Source organism: Mytilus galloprovincialis, chromosome 12, assembly GCF_965363235.1.
Source record: "Mytilus galloprovincialis chromosome 12, xbMytGall1.hap1.1, whole genome shotgun sequence".
Classification (NCBI taxonomy): Eukaryota; Metazoa; Mollusca; class Bivalvia; order Mytilida; family Mytilidae; genus Mytilus; species Mytilus galloprovincialis.
The window spans coordinates 25,487,703-25,503,211 of NC_134849.1; the positions used below are offsets into that span (position 1 = coordinate 25,487,703).

At 31.8% G+C, this 15,509-nt stretch overlaps 1 protein-coding gene across 11 annotated transcripts in view; it reads right to left on the reverse strand.

Moving 5' to 3' along the window:
- LOC143055014 (protein argonaute-2-like) overlaps positions 1-15,010 on the reverse strand; it is a 49,348-nt gene extending 34,338 nt beyond the window's left edge. For 4 of the 11 annotated variants that reach the window (XM_076228142.1, XM_076228143.1, XM_076228139.1 and 1 more), the window contains exons 1-8: positions 14,862-15,010; positions 10,049-10,081; positions 7,832-7,879; positions 6,991-7,198; positions 5,773-5,893; positions 2,442-2,623; positions 934-1,070; positions 286-429 (exon numbers count right to left, since the gene is read on the reverse strand). In XM_076228142.1, the coding sequence (XP_076084257.1) occupies positions 286-429; positions 934-1,070; positions 2,442-2,623; positions 5,773-5,893; positions 6,991-7,198; positions 7,832-7,879; positions 10,049-10,081; positions 14,862-14,877 (889 nt within the window). In that variant the 5' untranslated portion in view covers positions 14,878-15,010. Of the gene's footprint in view, positions 1-285; positions 430-933; positions 1,071-2,441; positions 2,624-2,685; positions 2,901-5,772; positions 5,894-6,990; positions 7,199-7,831; positions 7,880-10,048; positions 10,082-14,861 lie in introns of those variants that run through there. The other 7 variants (XM_076228145.1, XM_076228144.1, XM_076228150.1 and 4 more) reach the window with 5 other exon arrangements.
- Positions 15,011-15,509: the final 499 nt, after the last annotated feature.

The window sequence follows — 15,509 nt, forward strand, 5'->3', positions numbered from 1 at the left end:
CATTACAAACTGCTTCTCTAAAAAAATTAAAATAAAAAGTTTATAATTACCATTTTTTGCCTTTAAACATCTAAATAACTTAAAAATCAAATAGGTATTGTGCAACAGTAACTTAATATAAGTATTCAACAGACTGCATTTCACTCAAAACAATCTCCAATGAAAGATTGATGGATTGTTGTTTAATGAATATCTCCAAATAAAAGAAAAATACCAATTAATACACCTAGGCCCAAAACATGTAAATATTTGTTGTGGTTAGGATCTTTATAAAATTGCACATACCGTACGTACCTTTTATCTCCTTGGTGAACTTCACACGCTGGGAGTCGGTTAAAGGTCGTTTTTGTTCGTGGACATCCTTGATATCTAAAACTTCACACATGAATTCTATCACGGGCTGAGCTTTGTAAAATGCTGTGGCTGATACTAGAAAGAGAATTTACAAAATAATGTAATGTTTAATTTAGCAAATTACGCTGGATTTAAATTGTTGTCTGTAACAACAAGGATGGGCATCCTATGAAGGCAGATAGAAGAAAGAAAAAAAAAATTCCTGCAGAATAATTGGTGTTTGATATGTATATCTAGAAATGAAATGAAACTGGAATGTATCATAAGCAATGGTTAGTGTTGAGTGAACAAATCAATTTTTAAAATAATCAGAATAATGTTTGTCAAGTACCAGAAAAATCATTCATTGACATCCTAATTTACATAGCTCAGGTTTCTGTAATATTTCCACAATTTTTATCACTTTTTTTTATTCTACTATCCAGCATTAACATCGAAGTAAATTATACATTACAAAATAAGTTATCCTTTAACCTGAAGCCCAAAAGACAGAAGAATGGACGCACAGGTCACAAAAATGTAATGCCCATAAATCTGGCATCTATTTGTAGAATTGTCCTGATAAATGTGTAACCCTACCATCAATGTTCAACATCATCTTCCAATGTGATGGTCTGACGCTCTGATGGAAACCAAACCACACCTCTCTTCCACCACCCAGGGGATGGTCATAACCTTCTGGTGGAGAGAAAAATGATCTACCTACTGGGGTATAGCTGTAATAAAAAAGGTTTCATTGTTAAATTTGGTAGACAAGATGTGGACTGAATGATTATCAACCAAAGGATATTATAGCTTCATCTTTGTAAATTTGTTCACTTAAACATGCAAGACACTAAATAACACATTCGAGGCTCCATTCTTTTCTTGTTTCCCCTTCAATTCAACTTATCATAAGGAAACCACAGAGAAATTAATGCTTGAAATTGCTTCACCATAATGAATGAAATATTTAATGCAGAATGCAGATTTACAGTACTCAAGTGAATAGTTAAGACGAAGGATGGTGCCTGTTACAGCAGATTCCATTGAGTGTGTAGCCAAAGGTCACATCTTTGGTTAGCTTTCTTGTTTGCTGAACCGTGAAGTCATTGTTAGGTTAGGTAAACTACCCTACTTTATAAATAGACTAGTCCTACAGAAAACCAATCTATCTGTCTGTTGGACTAATTATATATATAAGCTACTTTGAAAGGAGGGTTGTATACCTCATCTAATAATGACTTCACGGTTCATCTAACAAGCAAGCTAACCAAAGATATTACCTTTGGCTACACACTCAATGGAATATGCTGTAAAATGTTTAAACCTGCATTTGTTTGCACCTGTCCTAAGTGAGGAACCATTTGTTGACTAGTTATCTTTTGTTGATATGGTTCATAAGTGCTTGACATTTTTCATATAGATTAGACTGCTGGATTTCCTGTTTCAATGATTTTTGGGCTCTTTATAGCTTGCTGTTCGGTGTGAGCCAAGGCTCCATGTTGAAGGCTTTACATTAACCTATAATGGTTTACTTTTTACTAATTCAGACTTGGATGAAGACTTATCTCATTGGCACTCATTATATACCACATCTTCTTACACCTATTGTTGTCATTGCTGGTGTTGAACTTTAGCAACGATTTGTCACACTCAGAAATGTAATTTAGTTAAGGTTGATTGCTGGTGTGGCCATGTGGCAGTACTAATGATTAAAACATTCTGATTTGTGACTTAAGACTGATTGAGTGTTGGTTGCTTAACTTCCAGTGACAAATATTTTAGCTCTCATTAACTTGTCTGTACAGTCATCACAGTAGCTTTATAAATAGATAGAGACGAACTGTTTTCTAGTGTATTATATAAAAAAAATAATTATGATTAAATTGCAACATCTAAATGTTAAAATTTGATTTGCATTGGGATACACGATTACAGACACAAAAGATTATAGAATGAAATATTTAACAACATGCTCAACAACATCAAACAGGGTACATAAGTATATAAGTTATAAACATGGTCTACCTGCCAACATATTGAACTATCTATAAAACATCAACTCTTCTTTAATGATTATTTTCCTGCAGACTTCTCTAACTTACGTAAGACTAGGTAGGTGGCGCATTATAACATCTAGGGCATTGGTAACATCAGTGGGTATTGGTCGTACACGTCCTTCAAGGGCTTCCTCAAGAGCAAACAGGCTAACCTGAGCACACCATTTTATTGCTACCTTGAATACACGGTCCTTTCCCTCGCCAGGCAATGTGACTTCCAGTTCCACCTGTGACATAGACAAGACAAACGACACAATGATTGACCTCTACAACATCAATAATTACTTACTTCATGCTCGGTAAATGGCGCATGACCACATCCAAAGCTTGAATGGCTTCAAATGGAATCTGTCGGGCATGCCCGTCCATAGCTTCCTCAAGGGAAAACAGGCTGACTTGGGCAACCCACTTTATTGCCACTTTGAAAACCCTATCTTTGCCCTCACCGGGCAGAGTGACTTCTAATTCAACCTGTAGTGTATTAGACATACAAGTGTCAGTGGGCTGCTGTAGTCCAGAAAATTTTAAGACCCTGACTCTCAAAAGTTGCATACTGTTGATTCATATATTTTTCATAGAATTTCAGTTTTAGAAGATTTTTTTTAGGTTAACCATAAATTCTTATCTTCAGCAAAAAAAGACATCTCTACAGGCTTCAACACAGATTTTGGTAGAATTAATTTATTAAATATCTATGAAAATACATTATTTCCAGAATCAGCGAAATTAAAACTAACAAAATATATGATTCCACAGCAATCATTCAATTCTAATTTTTAACACATTGTGGAGCTTGGTCTATATAACATGTATAATGTACAAATCTGAGCCTAAATATTCTGAAAACTTAGATTTACAAGGTACATGTAGCTACAAGTCAAATAAGTTCAACTTTTTTCAATACAACTTAATGATGTTGACAAATGTAATGAATTATTAAAAACAATGAATGAAATGTCATGAAAATTCAAAAGGACAGAAATATTCAATCTAAAAACAGAAAAATATAACATACATTTTGGTAAACATGTTTTTCCCCGAAAATATACTGAACATAACCTTTTTTTTCACAGATACTTCATTAAGTTATCAACCGTTCATAACCAACTTTCTAGCAATGAATTTTCATGATTTGTTTATGATATTATCAGTTTATTTAAAGTTGAACATATAAACAGATTTATTCATATTGTTTTTCCCCTTTCGAATATTGATTGGTTAACAGTATCCCATAAGCAAGATGTTAATTTAAGAACTGAATCGAACTTTTTCATGTTGAGATTTTCAGTAGAGATTAACATATAGGTTTCCAGATTAATTTCTTCTCATTTAAGACCTTACACAATGTATACATTAGGCCAACCTTAAAAATATGTTTGTTTGCAGTTTTCCGACTGTACCTTCAGACTGAAGGGTCGGTAGATAGGAAAAATATTTTATTTTATAAGCCAAAATACAGTTTAAACAAGCAGTTACACTAAACCAAGTTTCTTGTGAAGAAAAAAAAAAACATTTTAAAACAACAAACACTGGACATGCTGAAAACCAACATCAAATGAACAGGCATTTTCAGATAAAAAACTTTTTAACCAAAACTGAAACTTTAACATAGTGTCATTATCCAATTTATGACATAAAATATGGTATAATTATTAAATACTGGAACACTTATAAACAAGGAATGTCATTATGACTAGAACTGTTTTAAAGAAATATATTCAGACATGTATGCTTCTTGACTAGAATATTTCATGAGTAGAGTATTTTCATCAGAAAAATGTAGATATTAAAGATAAATAAGACAATGTATTAAAGAGTGTATTTTTAATAAAAAAAAAATAACCATTGAATCTTCCTCAATTGAAAAAAAGGCAACTTGAAAAAAAAGTATTAAGACATTTGACTGTTTTCATATTTCTAACAATATTTAATTATATGTGATAAGGTTATATTTTTGCCAGGCTTTAATGAAAACCAAAGAAATCTAAAGTTTGGGGTGAAATCCATAGCACCCCATTAAAAGTAAATGGTCTGTACTGAAATGTTTTTAATGCATAAAAAAAATTGGCAGTATAGCTCCTAAGGACATGTTTTAATTGAATTCACACAGGCCACACAGTTTGGGTATATTTAATATTGTAAGAAAGAGAATAATTGCAATGAGTGGGGCAGCCCCCCTTATCCTAAAGGAGCATACTCATTGCAATCGAAGATAGATTTAATATAGAGAGAGTATATTTATTTTTCAAGCTAACCATTCATTTTCTCTACATCTTTGTGTAGTTAGGGTTGCTTCTTATTGATTTGGCATGGTCTATATCCATTAACATTTCAAATGAGCCCATTTCTCCGTACAGGCGTGTTTACAGATATCCATGAAGATTTAAGTCACGGAGGAGTGGTTTCATCTTTGTCGTCTTCACAACGATTAGTAGAAAATATGCCATACTTCAAGCTGCTGTCGAATTATTTAACCACTGAAATTGGTTCCATAAAGTCAGGTTCCACAGATTCTGTACCCGATTTGTTTGAGACAGAATGGTTATCGTGTCAGTTATGAATATCCGCTGCATCATCGTCAATGATATCATCACACATCATTACATGTGCCTGAATCTGTATAAACAGTTTACTAATAAACTTTTTTGTTTGTTATTTGTCTTAAAATTGACACGAGACGACAGCGTAAAGTACTCCTCCGTGACTTCATGGATACCTGTAAACAATTTCCATGTGCTTTATCATTAAATGGTCACATGAACGCTTGACGGGAAGCTAAGAAAAACCGAACTTGAAATGCGTAATTGACCCAGACTTTAAATCATTTCCGGAAAGGACCCAAAGTTCCGGATCGCGTCAATAGAAGTATTAAAAAAAATTTCTTCAAATTTAAAGCAATAAAATTTTCACAGTCGGGAGGATTTTCAAGGGTCGGTCGGTAAACTGCAAACAAACAATATTTTAATTTAAGCCTTAGATGTGAATTATAAACACATGAAAAAAATGAAATCAATGTCAATATCTTAAAGGTGGTACCTAACACCACAGGGAGATAACTCTGTAAAGTCAGCTTAACGTTTTAATTATGTTGTGTTGTAAAGGGAATATTAAGCTTCTCAATGATCAAAATTGGTGTTTGTCAAACTGCTATATAACCAGTGTAACTTTTCTGACAAAACGGTTGGTTCAAATTTTTTGAAATTTTTATATTTTTGTTAAAGGGTCAAAGTAAATATTTTGACAAAATTTTATGAAAATTAAACGAGCCAAATTAATTTCGGTGAAAGTGTTGGGTACCACCTTAAAGGCTATCAGTTTTTCATTGGTACTGCTAAAAGGCTACAGATTCATAGACTTTGTATAACAAGTAACATACCCTATCTCTGCCTATAGGCAGTGGGTCCCTGCTATACAGATTCTTCCTACCATCAAACACGGGTTTCTGTCCATTAAATATCTTCTGACTGTAGGCTGTTACCATGGTCTCTACAATCTCTCTGTAAAAACAAGGATCATTATGATGAATATGTAAATAAAGGCAATGTTAGTAGTATACCGCTGTTCAAAACTCATTAATCCATGGACAAAAAACAAAATCGGGGTAACAAACTAAAACTGAGGGAAATGCATTAAATATAAGAGAACGACGACACAACATTAAAATGTAACACACACACACACACACAGAAACGGACTAAGCATTAGTCAAAATCCTTTGAGAATAACAAATATAATATCAAAACCAAATACATGAATTTGGGATAGATAAGTAACGTGACACGTCTTAGAGTAATGTGAATTCACATATTGTTCATTTTCAATGACGATCTGCTCACCAAATCAATACTATTTCCTCCTACTGTAGATTCATTATTATTCGTGTGATATCAATTTTCATGGATTTCATTTGTACAGGTGAACCAAAAAATTTACATGTTCAATGAAGTACACATTTACATGTTCAATGAATTACACATTTTCTATGGGCTTTGTCTTAGATGGACACCACAGGGAAAAAGACCAAGAGGACGCCCCAAAACAACATGGCAGAGGACAATAGAGATTGAATTAAATGACCTAAAGATGACATGGGGAAAGGCAGAAACAATGGCAAAGAACCGACCAGAGTGGCGAGGACTTGTGTTAACCTTATGCTCAAACCTGAGCGAAGAGGATAAGTAAGTAAGTATGGGCTTTGTATTCAAAGATTGTCAAACCATGAAATCATATATCCCCGAAAATGCAAGTTTTTCTCAATCCCCAAATTTAAATGAATCAAGCGTATTCAACAATCAGTATCAACTGAGATAAGTGTCAAAGCTCGGATAATGCCTGAAAAATAATGATGCAAATATTAACAAAGGTGATTTGTGGATTAATGCTTTCTTAACATCCAGTGGCAATTATTACATTCATATTTACGTGAAGAAACAATTAATAATCATGCAATAGACAGGATCTGTAAAGTGGAATGGGATGGGATATTTTTGAATGCTTGATTATAGGAATGTAAATATAAAGTATTGTGTACTTTGATTCTGTAAGGCAAAACTATTCTACCTCCTGGTAATAGGTAAAAGATTTATCTACTTACCTGTTGACCCTGCGTGGACATTTATCTGGTGTAATGGCAATATCGTAATGGTGGATAACTCCTTTTGGTATGCGGACCTGGAAGTGATTGGCGCGTAGTAAGATTGGTTTGCCGTCGGTTCCATGGTTGGGTCTGGCTGGTGATATAAAATCTGCCCTTGGAACTACTGGCTGTGGTGGTGGTAATTCGTGTAATTGGTGTGGTGGTACTGAAAGTTCAAACATTATATTTACATTTGTGTATCTAATATATATTCTTTCAAAAAAAAAAAAAAAGTTGGCACAGCTAGGGCATGTATGGATGGTGCTGTAAATGTCCTTCTCAAATTAAAGTTGAAGACAGACTAAGTTTAGCAATAGACAGCATGGTCTCATAACAGTTATTTAGTTATAGTGGATTGGTAAACAAGTTATTGCAACTTATATTAATCCCTTTCCACTCTGCAGATGGGAGTGCTGCCTTGTAGCGGCATAAGCCTGCTCTTTTTCGAAACATTCAAGGGTGTCTTTTACATGCAAGAGATATGGCTCATTATTAATTAAACCATCAATAACCATGGAACACCACCACAAAACTGAATGGATTGCATGACGCCTTCTGAGTATTCAGAGGCAAATATTAGATGAAACTTCATAGGCAAATATTAGAGAAATATTCATAGGAAAATAATAGATGAATATTCATAGATAAATACTAGATGAATATTCAGAGGCAAATATTACAGGAATATTCATAGGCAAATACTAGATGAATATTCAGAGGCAAATACTAGATGAATATTCATAGGCAAATACTAGATGAATATTCATAGGCAAATATTTGATGAATATTCATGACTTACCTTCAGGTTGCTGTATTGGGAATGGTGTGAATGGTATTGATGTTTGACCTACAAGAGAGATTACCATAATGTTAATAATTTCATAATGTTCAAACTATAGAATAACAGACTTAAAACCAATATCATATAGCTTTCATTTAATTTTTATTTAAATGAAACGTACACTGAACATGCTTTACATCATGTACATATTACAGAATATTTTACATTTTGTAAATTCATACTCACGCCAAAGTTTTCAGCAAACTGAAAATTTATATTTACGACTAACTGTAAATAGGACAAAATACATCATGTACATATATGCCATTCTTTTGAGGAATTAAACAATATTAAATATCTTCTTCGTGTGTCATCTTCTTGTTTCTTACCATGTGAAAACAATTTTAGAGAAGTAAGAAAAATTCTGAAGAGTGAGGCCATAATAAATAATAGGTTTGTTTGCCCAAACGCTACCTACCCAGAAAAAAGCTACCTACTCAAATTCTTTTATTGTCCTGATTTGAAGAAGTTTTTTTTAAATCAACTAGGCATGAAGACTAATAAACATCTGATACTTCAATTTCTTTAAAAAAAAAAAAAAACAAATGCCTACCTACCTACCCACTGTCTCAACCTTTGGGTAGGGTTTGGGTAAACCAAAATATTTTTAAGTGTGGCCTGATGAAGTTTTTTTAGTTGACTATCCACTTTTGCTATTAACATGTTAGGTACATGTAATATTGTTTTCCTATGCACAGAATGAATACAGACACACTAACATTCTTGTCCAAATACCTTCTAACAATAACTGACATCACTGATTGTGCACATTTGGGATAACTTTTCTAGTGGTGTGAATATTAATTGTACATGTATGTAGGATGGTGATTCATTCATAAGGGCTGTTCCAGAAAATACTATCCCCCACCTCCATGAGGGTGGTTGTATAAGGGCTGTTCCAGAAAATACTATCCCCCCACCTCCATGAGGGTGGTTGTATTTGAAATACCAAAATGCAAAGGGAGCTTTGTTCCAATTTATTTTATTTCTGTGGGTGGTGGGGTTTTTAAAATATGCCGTCCCTGAGGGGGACATTTTTAGTATTTTCTAGAACAGCCCTAAGGAATTATGGGTAATATAATACATGAAAACACAAATAGCATCTAGCTATCTCTTCATGGCATTCATTCCTGTATATAAATCATGTATATATATATCTACACTAAATGAACACAACACCAAATGTCTACTAAGGCAAAACAAAAACAGCCAAGCGTAAAATATGCAACCAAAATAAATAAAATCCAATTCTAAAGAGGTCCTGGTATAAAATTACACACAAACACACTATGTATAATTGTTATTAATTGATAAAAAAAAAAATAATAATTTTATGATTATTAATTAGAGGGAACAACTTCTTGCTGTGACTAAAGTAATGCTAAAGTTCTCAAGTCTTGAATGCGGTTTGTTGTAATTTTGTATGCATAGTTGTGACTATTATTTTCATGTGAAATAAGTTGAAATTTTGAAACATATTTTTGAGAATTTTATTAAGTATAGGCAATGATAGGCAGGGGAGGATATTACATAATTTGTTTGAGAAGTTGAAACATACAACTGTTTTTAACTTTATACAAAATCTAAGTATTATTAGTAAACGTAAGTATTAAATATAAATCTAGTAGTATTTCTGTTAATCATGTTATTAGTATAAGATTTATTTTGTAGTTGTGCATTCATATTAACATGATTAAAATTAATAAATAACATATTATAATACAAATGTGACAAGATCAGAAATTTGACTATTACAGAATGGGTAAACATGTTTAATCATTCTGATACATGTGTTCAATACATTTGTTTCATCAAAAGGTGATGGATTTTTCATCAGATTTGAAATAAGTCTTATTTTTTCCAATGTTTACAAACTTTAGCCTACATGTATATTTCTTCAGAACCAATTTACAAAATTGTAAAAGTATAACGTACATCCATACGTTGTGCAGTATTATTTCTTTTAATTTATTCATTTTAGTATGTTTTTGTTTTAAGGAGTCATTTTACTATATTTTTTGTGATAACTTCCATTCGTTCAAAATTTAGGTTCTATGGTGACTTTATAAAAATTTTTAACAGCACTTTCTCCTCATCTCAAAACCTTAACCCCTTTAAAATGACAACTTTGAGAAGAAACTGACAATAAGAAATACTTTTGTATACTGTACGTACCATTGAGTTGTTGGTTCATAATACTGGATATACCTTTAATAAAGAAAAAATGTCGTCAGTCGATTTGTGTTCGGCAAAATCGTGCTGGATTTTTTTATTTAAAAGTTTCATTCCATCTTACTACAAAGTTTTTTCAAATGCTTTATTATGGTTATAATAGAGAATAACAAATCTCTTAAAAAAAATCTGAATTGTCCAGGATATTTTTATTATTGGACATGGGTGTGGGGGTAGTTTAAAAGTCTTTTTTTCTCCTACATTTATGCTTTAAGAAAAACTTTGCCCATCATAGATAATTAAGGAAGAGACTTTCAAATTTTTTTGTATAATTTGAAGATTTTCACAATTTTTTCCGCCAAGGCCTAAAAATGTTCATTATCATATTTAGCCTCAAACTGTTTATATTTTGCAAATCAGCTACCATAATGAAATAAAATTTTGCATGTAGGTCAATGGCTGTCTTTTGCCAGAAATTTTTCCCTAATAAGGTTTATAGGAAGTTTTAAGGCCCATCAATGGACATGGAGTTTATCTAGATCTAGAGATCTGTTAAAAATATTCTTTTTTTTTTTTTTTGCAAGCAACATTTTTTAAAAGAAAAAACAAAAATAAGTATTTCATAATCATAGTTGATAAATAAAATGAATTCTTATCATGCAACTTTAAATAAAATTGTTTTTCTTTAACATGTCTAAGGATTAAATTTATACCAGAAGTTAGATGGAATGATTTTTTTACACTGTTGCATTCTATATACAATTCTTAGTGTCATTTTTGCAGTAACTCATTTGCAAGTCTGTATTTTGGTTGTTTTATATATATTTAGTTTCTCAAGAGTGTACTATTTCCTTATTTTTTATGTTTAAATTGATCCCTTTATACATATTACATAAATGATGAACTTTCATACTACAGACTAAAACACAGCATCAACACTAAACCAAAAGTTTGAACTTTAAAAACAGGAAATTCAACTGATGCATTCTGGGAGTTCAAACAAATCTAAGTACATGCAAGTGTGAATGAATAATGAGATGAGGTTTAGAATTAAATAGTTAAGTCAAAGTGGAATTATCTTGTGCATATCGAGTCACACTCTGAGTTTGAAGTTGTACAATGGTATTGGTATGAACAAGAGTCAACACAAACAGCATTCCCTTCAACAACTTAAACAGACAAAATAAATCAAATTTTATTAACTGGAGAATTAAAACTGTTTTGGGTTGCCAATTCCACTCTTACATGTATTACACAAGGCTTGAAAAAACATAAATATCATTGTGTTTCTGCTTACACTACTTATCTTTCTTTTCAGTCCTAGCACAAAAAAATGTCATGTTTAAACAAGTCGCTAAGTCACCTATTTGAACCAGAAAAAAATTGAATTTTTTTTTGTTTATATACTGAACCTAATTTTTTTCCAGAAAGTAATTGATTCTTTTTAGAAACATCAGTTCATAAGTATCAAGGTGCATTTATTATCTCAGACCATGTGTACGTTTTTTAGGGAATATTAAAAAAAAAGTCTTTCAATACATTGGCAAATAATAATTACCTATAATGCAACAGTGTAAACGACCAGCACCTCTTTAATTATATTAGTAATAGCACTGTAAGCTTAACACCAAGCGAGATTCGTCATTGTTGTCTTAATATCATACAATTTCATACTGCAGTTTTCTTTTTCCAACTAAATAAGATAGCATTACGTGCTTTTCATATTTTGGTTTCAATGGCTCATTTACAAGTCAAACAATAGCCAAGGAAAACACAAGAAATACTTGAACATATCTTAATTTTCCGAACAAATAGATAGGTAAGAATAACATCTAATATACATTAATATAAATTTAAAAAAAAATATATATAAAAAAATCTAATTTACAAAAAAAAAAATCCAATACATTTTTTTTAAAGGTGCCTTTATCAAACATGTAGGCGAGGAGAGCTATCGTATTTAGTTTGGAAAAGAAAACTGCATTTTAACACAAAACGTGACTTGGGTTTATATCCTCAAGGTGTTTTTTGTTTGTATAAAAAGCAGATGCAAGTTGCAGCGCAATGTTCCTTTTCAGGTCATTTTTAAACATGCAGTAATTATCATTATAATACACATAGCTTCTTAAGAGGCCTATTACATGTAATGGACTTCTTGTTTTTTGCAATTAAGGATGAAATGCATGCATCATTTTAATACCCACATATATATTGTACAGTAGTTAATTCACTTGTACAAATACAAACATCATAATAATTCCGACATACATCGTACTGTAAAAATTGTCTATCAATGCAGTTGTACAATTATAGATTTCATAGTATAAAAATATTCATTTATCATTTGATTTGTATAAACTATTCATGCTTGCAAGTAGAATTATACACGTCAGACCACATAAAATTATATGATTGTGTGGTTCAAGGGATGTATCCTGAAAAAAAGAAGGAATGTAGGTCTGCATTTTTTGAGTGGAGATTATCAAAATCTGGGGGGAAAATCGTGTTTCCACCAATTCATAACTGTACAGGATTTTCACCATTTCCTGTATATAAAAAAGATCTATCTATCCACAAAAGACCAAAATAACACAGACATTAACAACTATAGGTCACTGTACGGCCTTCAACAATGAGCAAAGTCCATACCGCAGAGTCAGCTATAAAAGACCCCGATAAGACAATGTAAAACATTTCAAACGAGAAAACTAACTGTATGTTTAGTTGTAAAATAAATAGGCATTTTAATTGTAAAGCTAATCTTGTTATATCTGTTCACAGCCTTCACGATGAACTGTTAAATCTACAGGCCCGGAGCTCAATTTTTGAAAATTTTTAGTTAGGTTCTGTTGGCCTGTAGATATGATTTTTACAAGCCCGAGAGCAATTTTACGAGCCTGGGCTGCCACTTAGCGTGAAGACTACTGTTCAGAATTTGTTGCATTATAAGGCACAGTGGAAACTTCTATTTGATATTCAGATGATGTCATTCAATTTAATAATTGAAATCACATTTCACAGAATCATGAGAATGGGATTGTTCAAAATTATTTTTTCAAGAAATAGAAAAAGGTACTATAAGAAAGAAAAAAAAGAAATTTTTTAAGAAACTGTTTACATCCAAACTGAATATCCTAGTAGATCACTTCAAATTTCTGATTTCTTTTATTTATATTCATGTAATGTTAATAACATTAATAATTTAAAAGACTAATTCTTTAAATTTGCATTTAATCTTTAAAGGAAAAATCAGTTCATGTAATAATAATAATAGATATTGATTAGCTTTTTCCCCAGGTATCAGACTCCTCTTAAGGTTCATCATAACCTTTTGGCTAACATGGACGTATTTACACCTCCAATTATACTCCGTATACAAAAAAACCAGTGCACCTGCGAAAGTTGGCAGGGCTGGACCTAGATAAATTATTTTAGATGCATTTTATGTTTCAGAAAATTATAAAGTTTTCTTGATTTTGCTTTTCTTTTTTTTTCATCCATGCAGAAGGTGCAAAAATAAACTAAGTTGGAAAACGTTTGAGAAGCTCCCCTCATATAATCGATGTTGTGAGTAGTATTGATTTAAATGGACAACAGATGGACAATAGACACCTGTAAACAATAGGTGATTTAAACTGTGTAACTGACATGACTGAGTGGACCATATCCAATGAAACTTGTGTGTTTGTTTATTTTGCTATCTTATGCAGACTGGAAAAAAATTCACGTCAAAATCCAGGTTATTCATTAATTTTCTGAAACTTGAGACTTCATATAACTTTTATATACGTACATGTAGGTCCAGCCATGTCTTAAAACTTTCCTAGATGCATCAGTTTGTCTGTACTAATAGTAAATTTATGGGTGTAAAAACAGCCATATTTTTCAATTCCTTCAGATGAACCTTAAAGAATATTGTATTAAAAAGCAAGACATTTATCAAAAGCACACCAAGATCCTTGAAAATAAACCCAGAATAAACAGTTGGTAAGAACTGATATATTATTTCAGACCAACAACTGACTATTCTTATATTTTCATGAAAAACAACATTCAGCCGATATGCTGATTAGAACAGGTAGCAGATTTAGAAAAGACTGTTTGCAAGAGATCAAAGAAATTGTTGACCGAAATTTCTGGAACGTTCGATTTACATTATCCGGAAATTTGGGTCTGCCAAACTTTACCAATTTTCATATTTTATATTTCCCCCAAAATTTGCTCTCTAACTCCAGACGTAAAAAAATAGCTTCAGCATTATGACGCCTTAGGAAGGGTCCCAGAAATAAATTAAAATAGCTGTACCACCGTCATAATTATTTGGACTAGCCCTAACCCTAACCATACACATAAAACAGGTTCAATGCGAGCGTAGAATAATATACAAATCTTCAGAACAGGATTTTCTAATAATACATTTCCTTTACTGTAACAGATTCAAATGTGGGTTGGACATCAGAATGGCAGGGGTAACACCATGCTGTTATTTTGCTTATCTAACACAACAGTAGCCTCTTTGGTTAACTTCTTTTATAAATCTGATAAACACAGGATAGAAACGTTCTTAAAATCAGAAAAAACAGCCTTGAACTCTTGTTTGGTGGCTTTTCTTGACCTGACATCATAAAACGTCATCTTTACGAGAGTAAATTATCAAACATTTTAATAATTCTTAAATGACCTTTTTAATTTCAACAAAAATCAACATGTTCATAACAAAAGAACAAAATAAATCGTGTTTTTTAAAATGGCGTGGGGCAAAGTTCTTTGATTGCTAAACGTTACGCAGTTCATTTCACGGAACAAATTGTGGTACCTGGAATTGGAAACATTTTGGCATTGGTATAATTCTCGATACTATTCAAAGCCTAAAAGGCTTTATGAAAAGTTATTTTCTATCTGGCGACTCTTCACTCGCTGTTTCCTAAAGAAAATGGCTGCCGTAGTAAAAATTTAACGCCATCTAGTGAGAATAAATTGATTAGTTTTTGTTGTCTCCCTTTTCGAAATACATTTCGGGTGAGAAAAAACGAAGACTTTTCATCAAAGTGAAACGATTGCATATTTTAGATATAAAAGAGTCAAATAAAACCATTATTATTATCACAGGATTATGATATTATTTTATTTTACATGTACATTTTTGGATATTTTCAGGGTTCATTGATTGACAGAGATTAAGGGCATACGATACAGTTTTGAACCTGTATTTACAAGTTGATGAAAATTTGCATATAGGCTATTTTTTACCTGATTAAATCAAATATGTAATAAAAAATATACCTTCATGTGCTACTTTTTGAGTAAAATGAGGTCGAAATTTTGTATATTTGCTCAAAATTCAGATTTGTGTCCGTATTTTCTTTTTCGAAAGAAAGACATAACTTTTTTGTTTTAAAAGATAAACACAAATTGTTTTTTGTTAAATAATCCGTAATTTCTGTATCATTAAGTATCGTTAAAA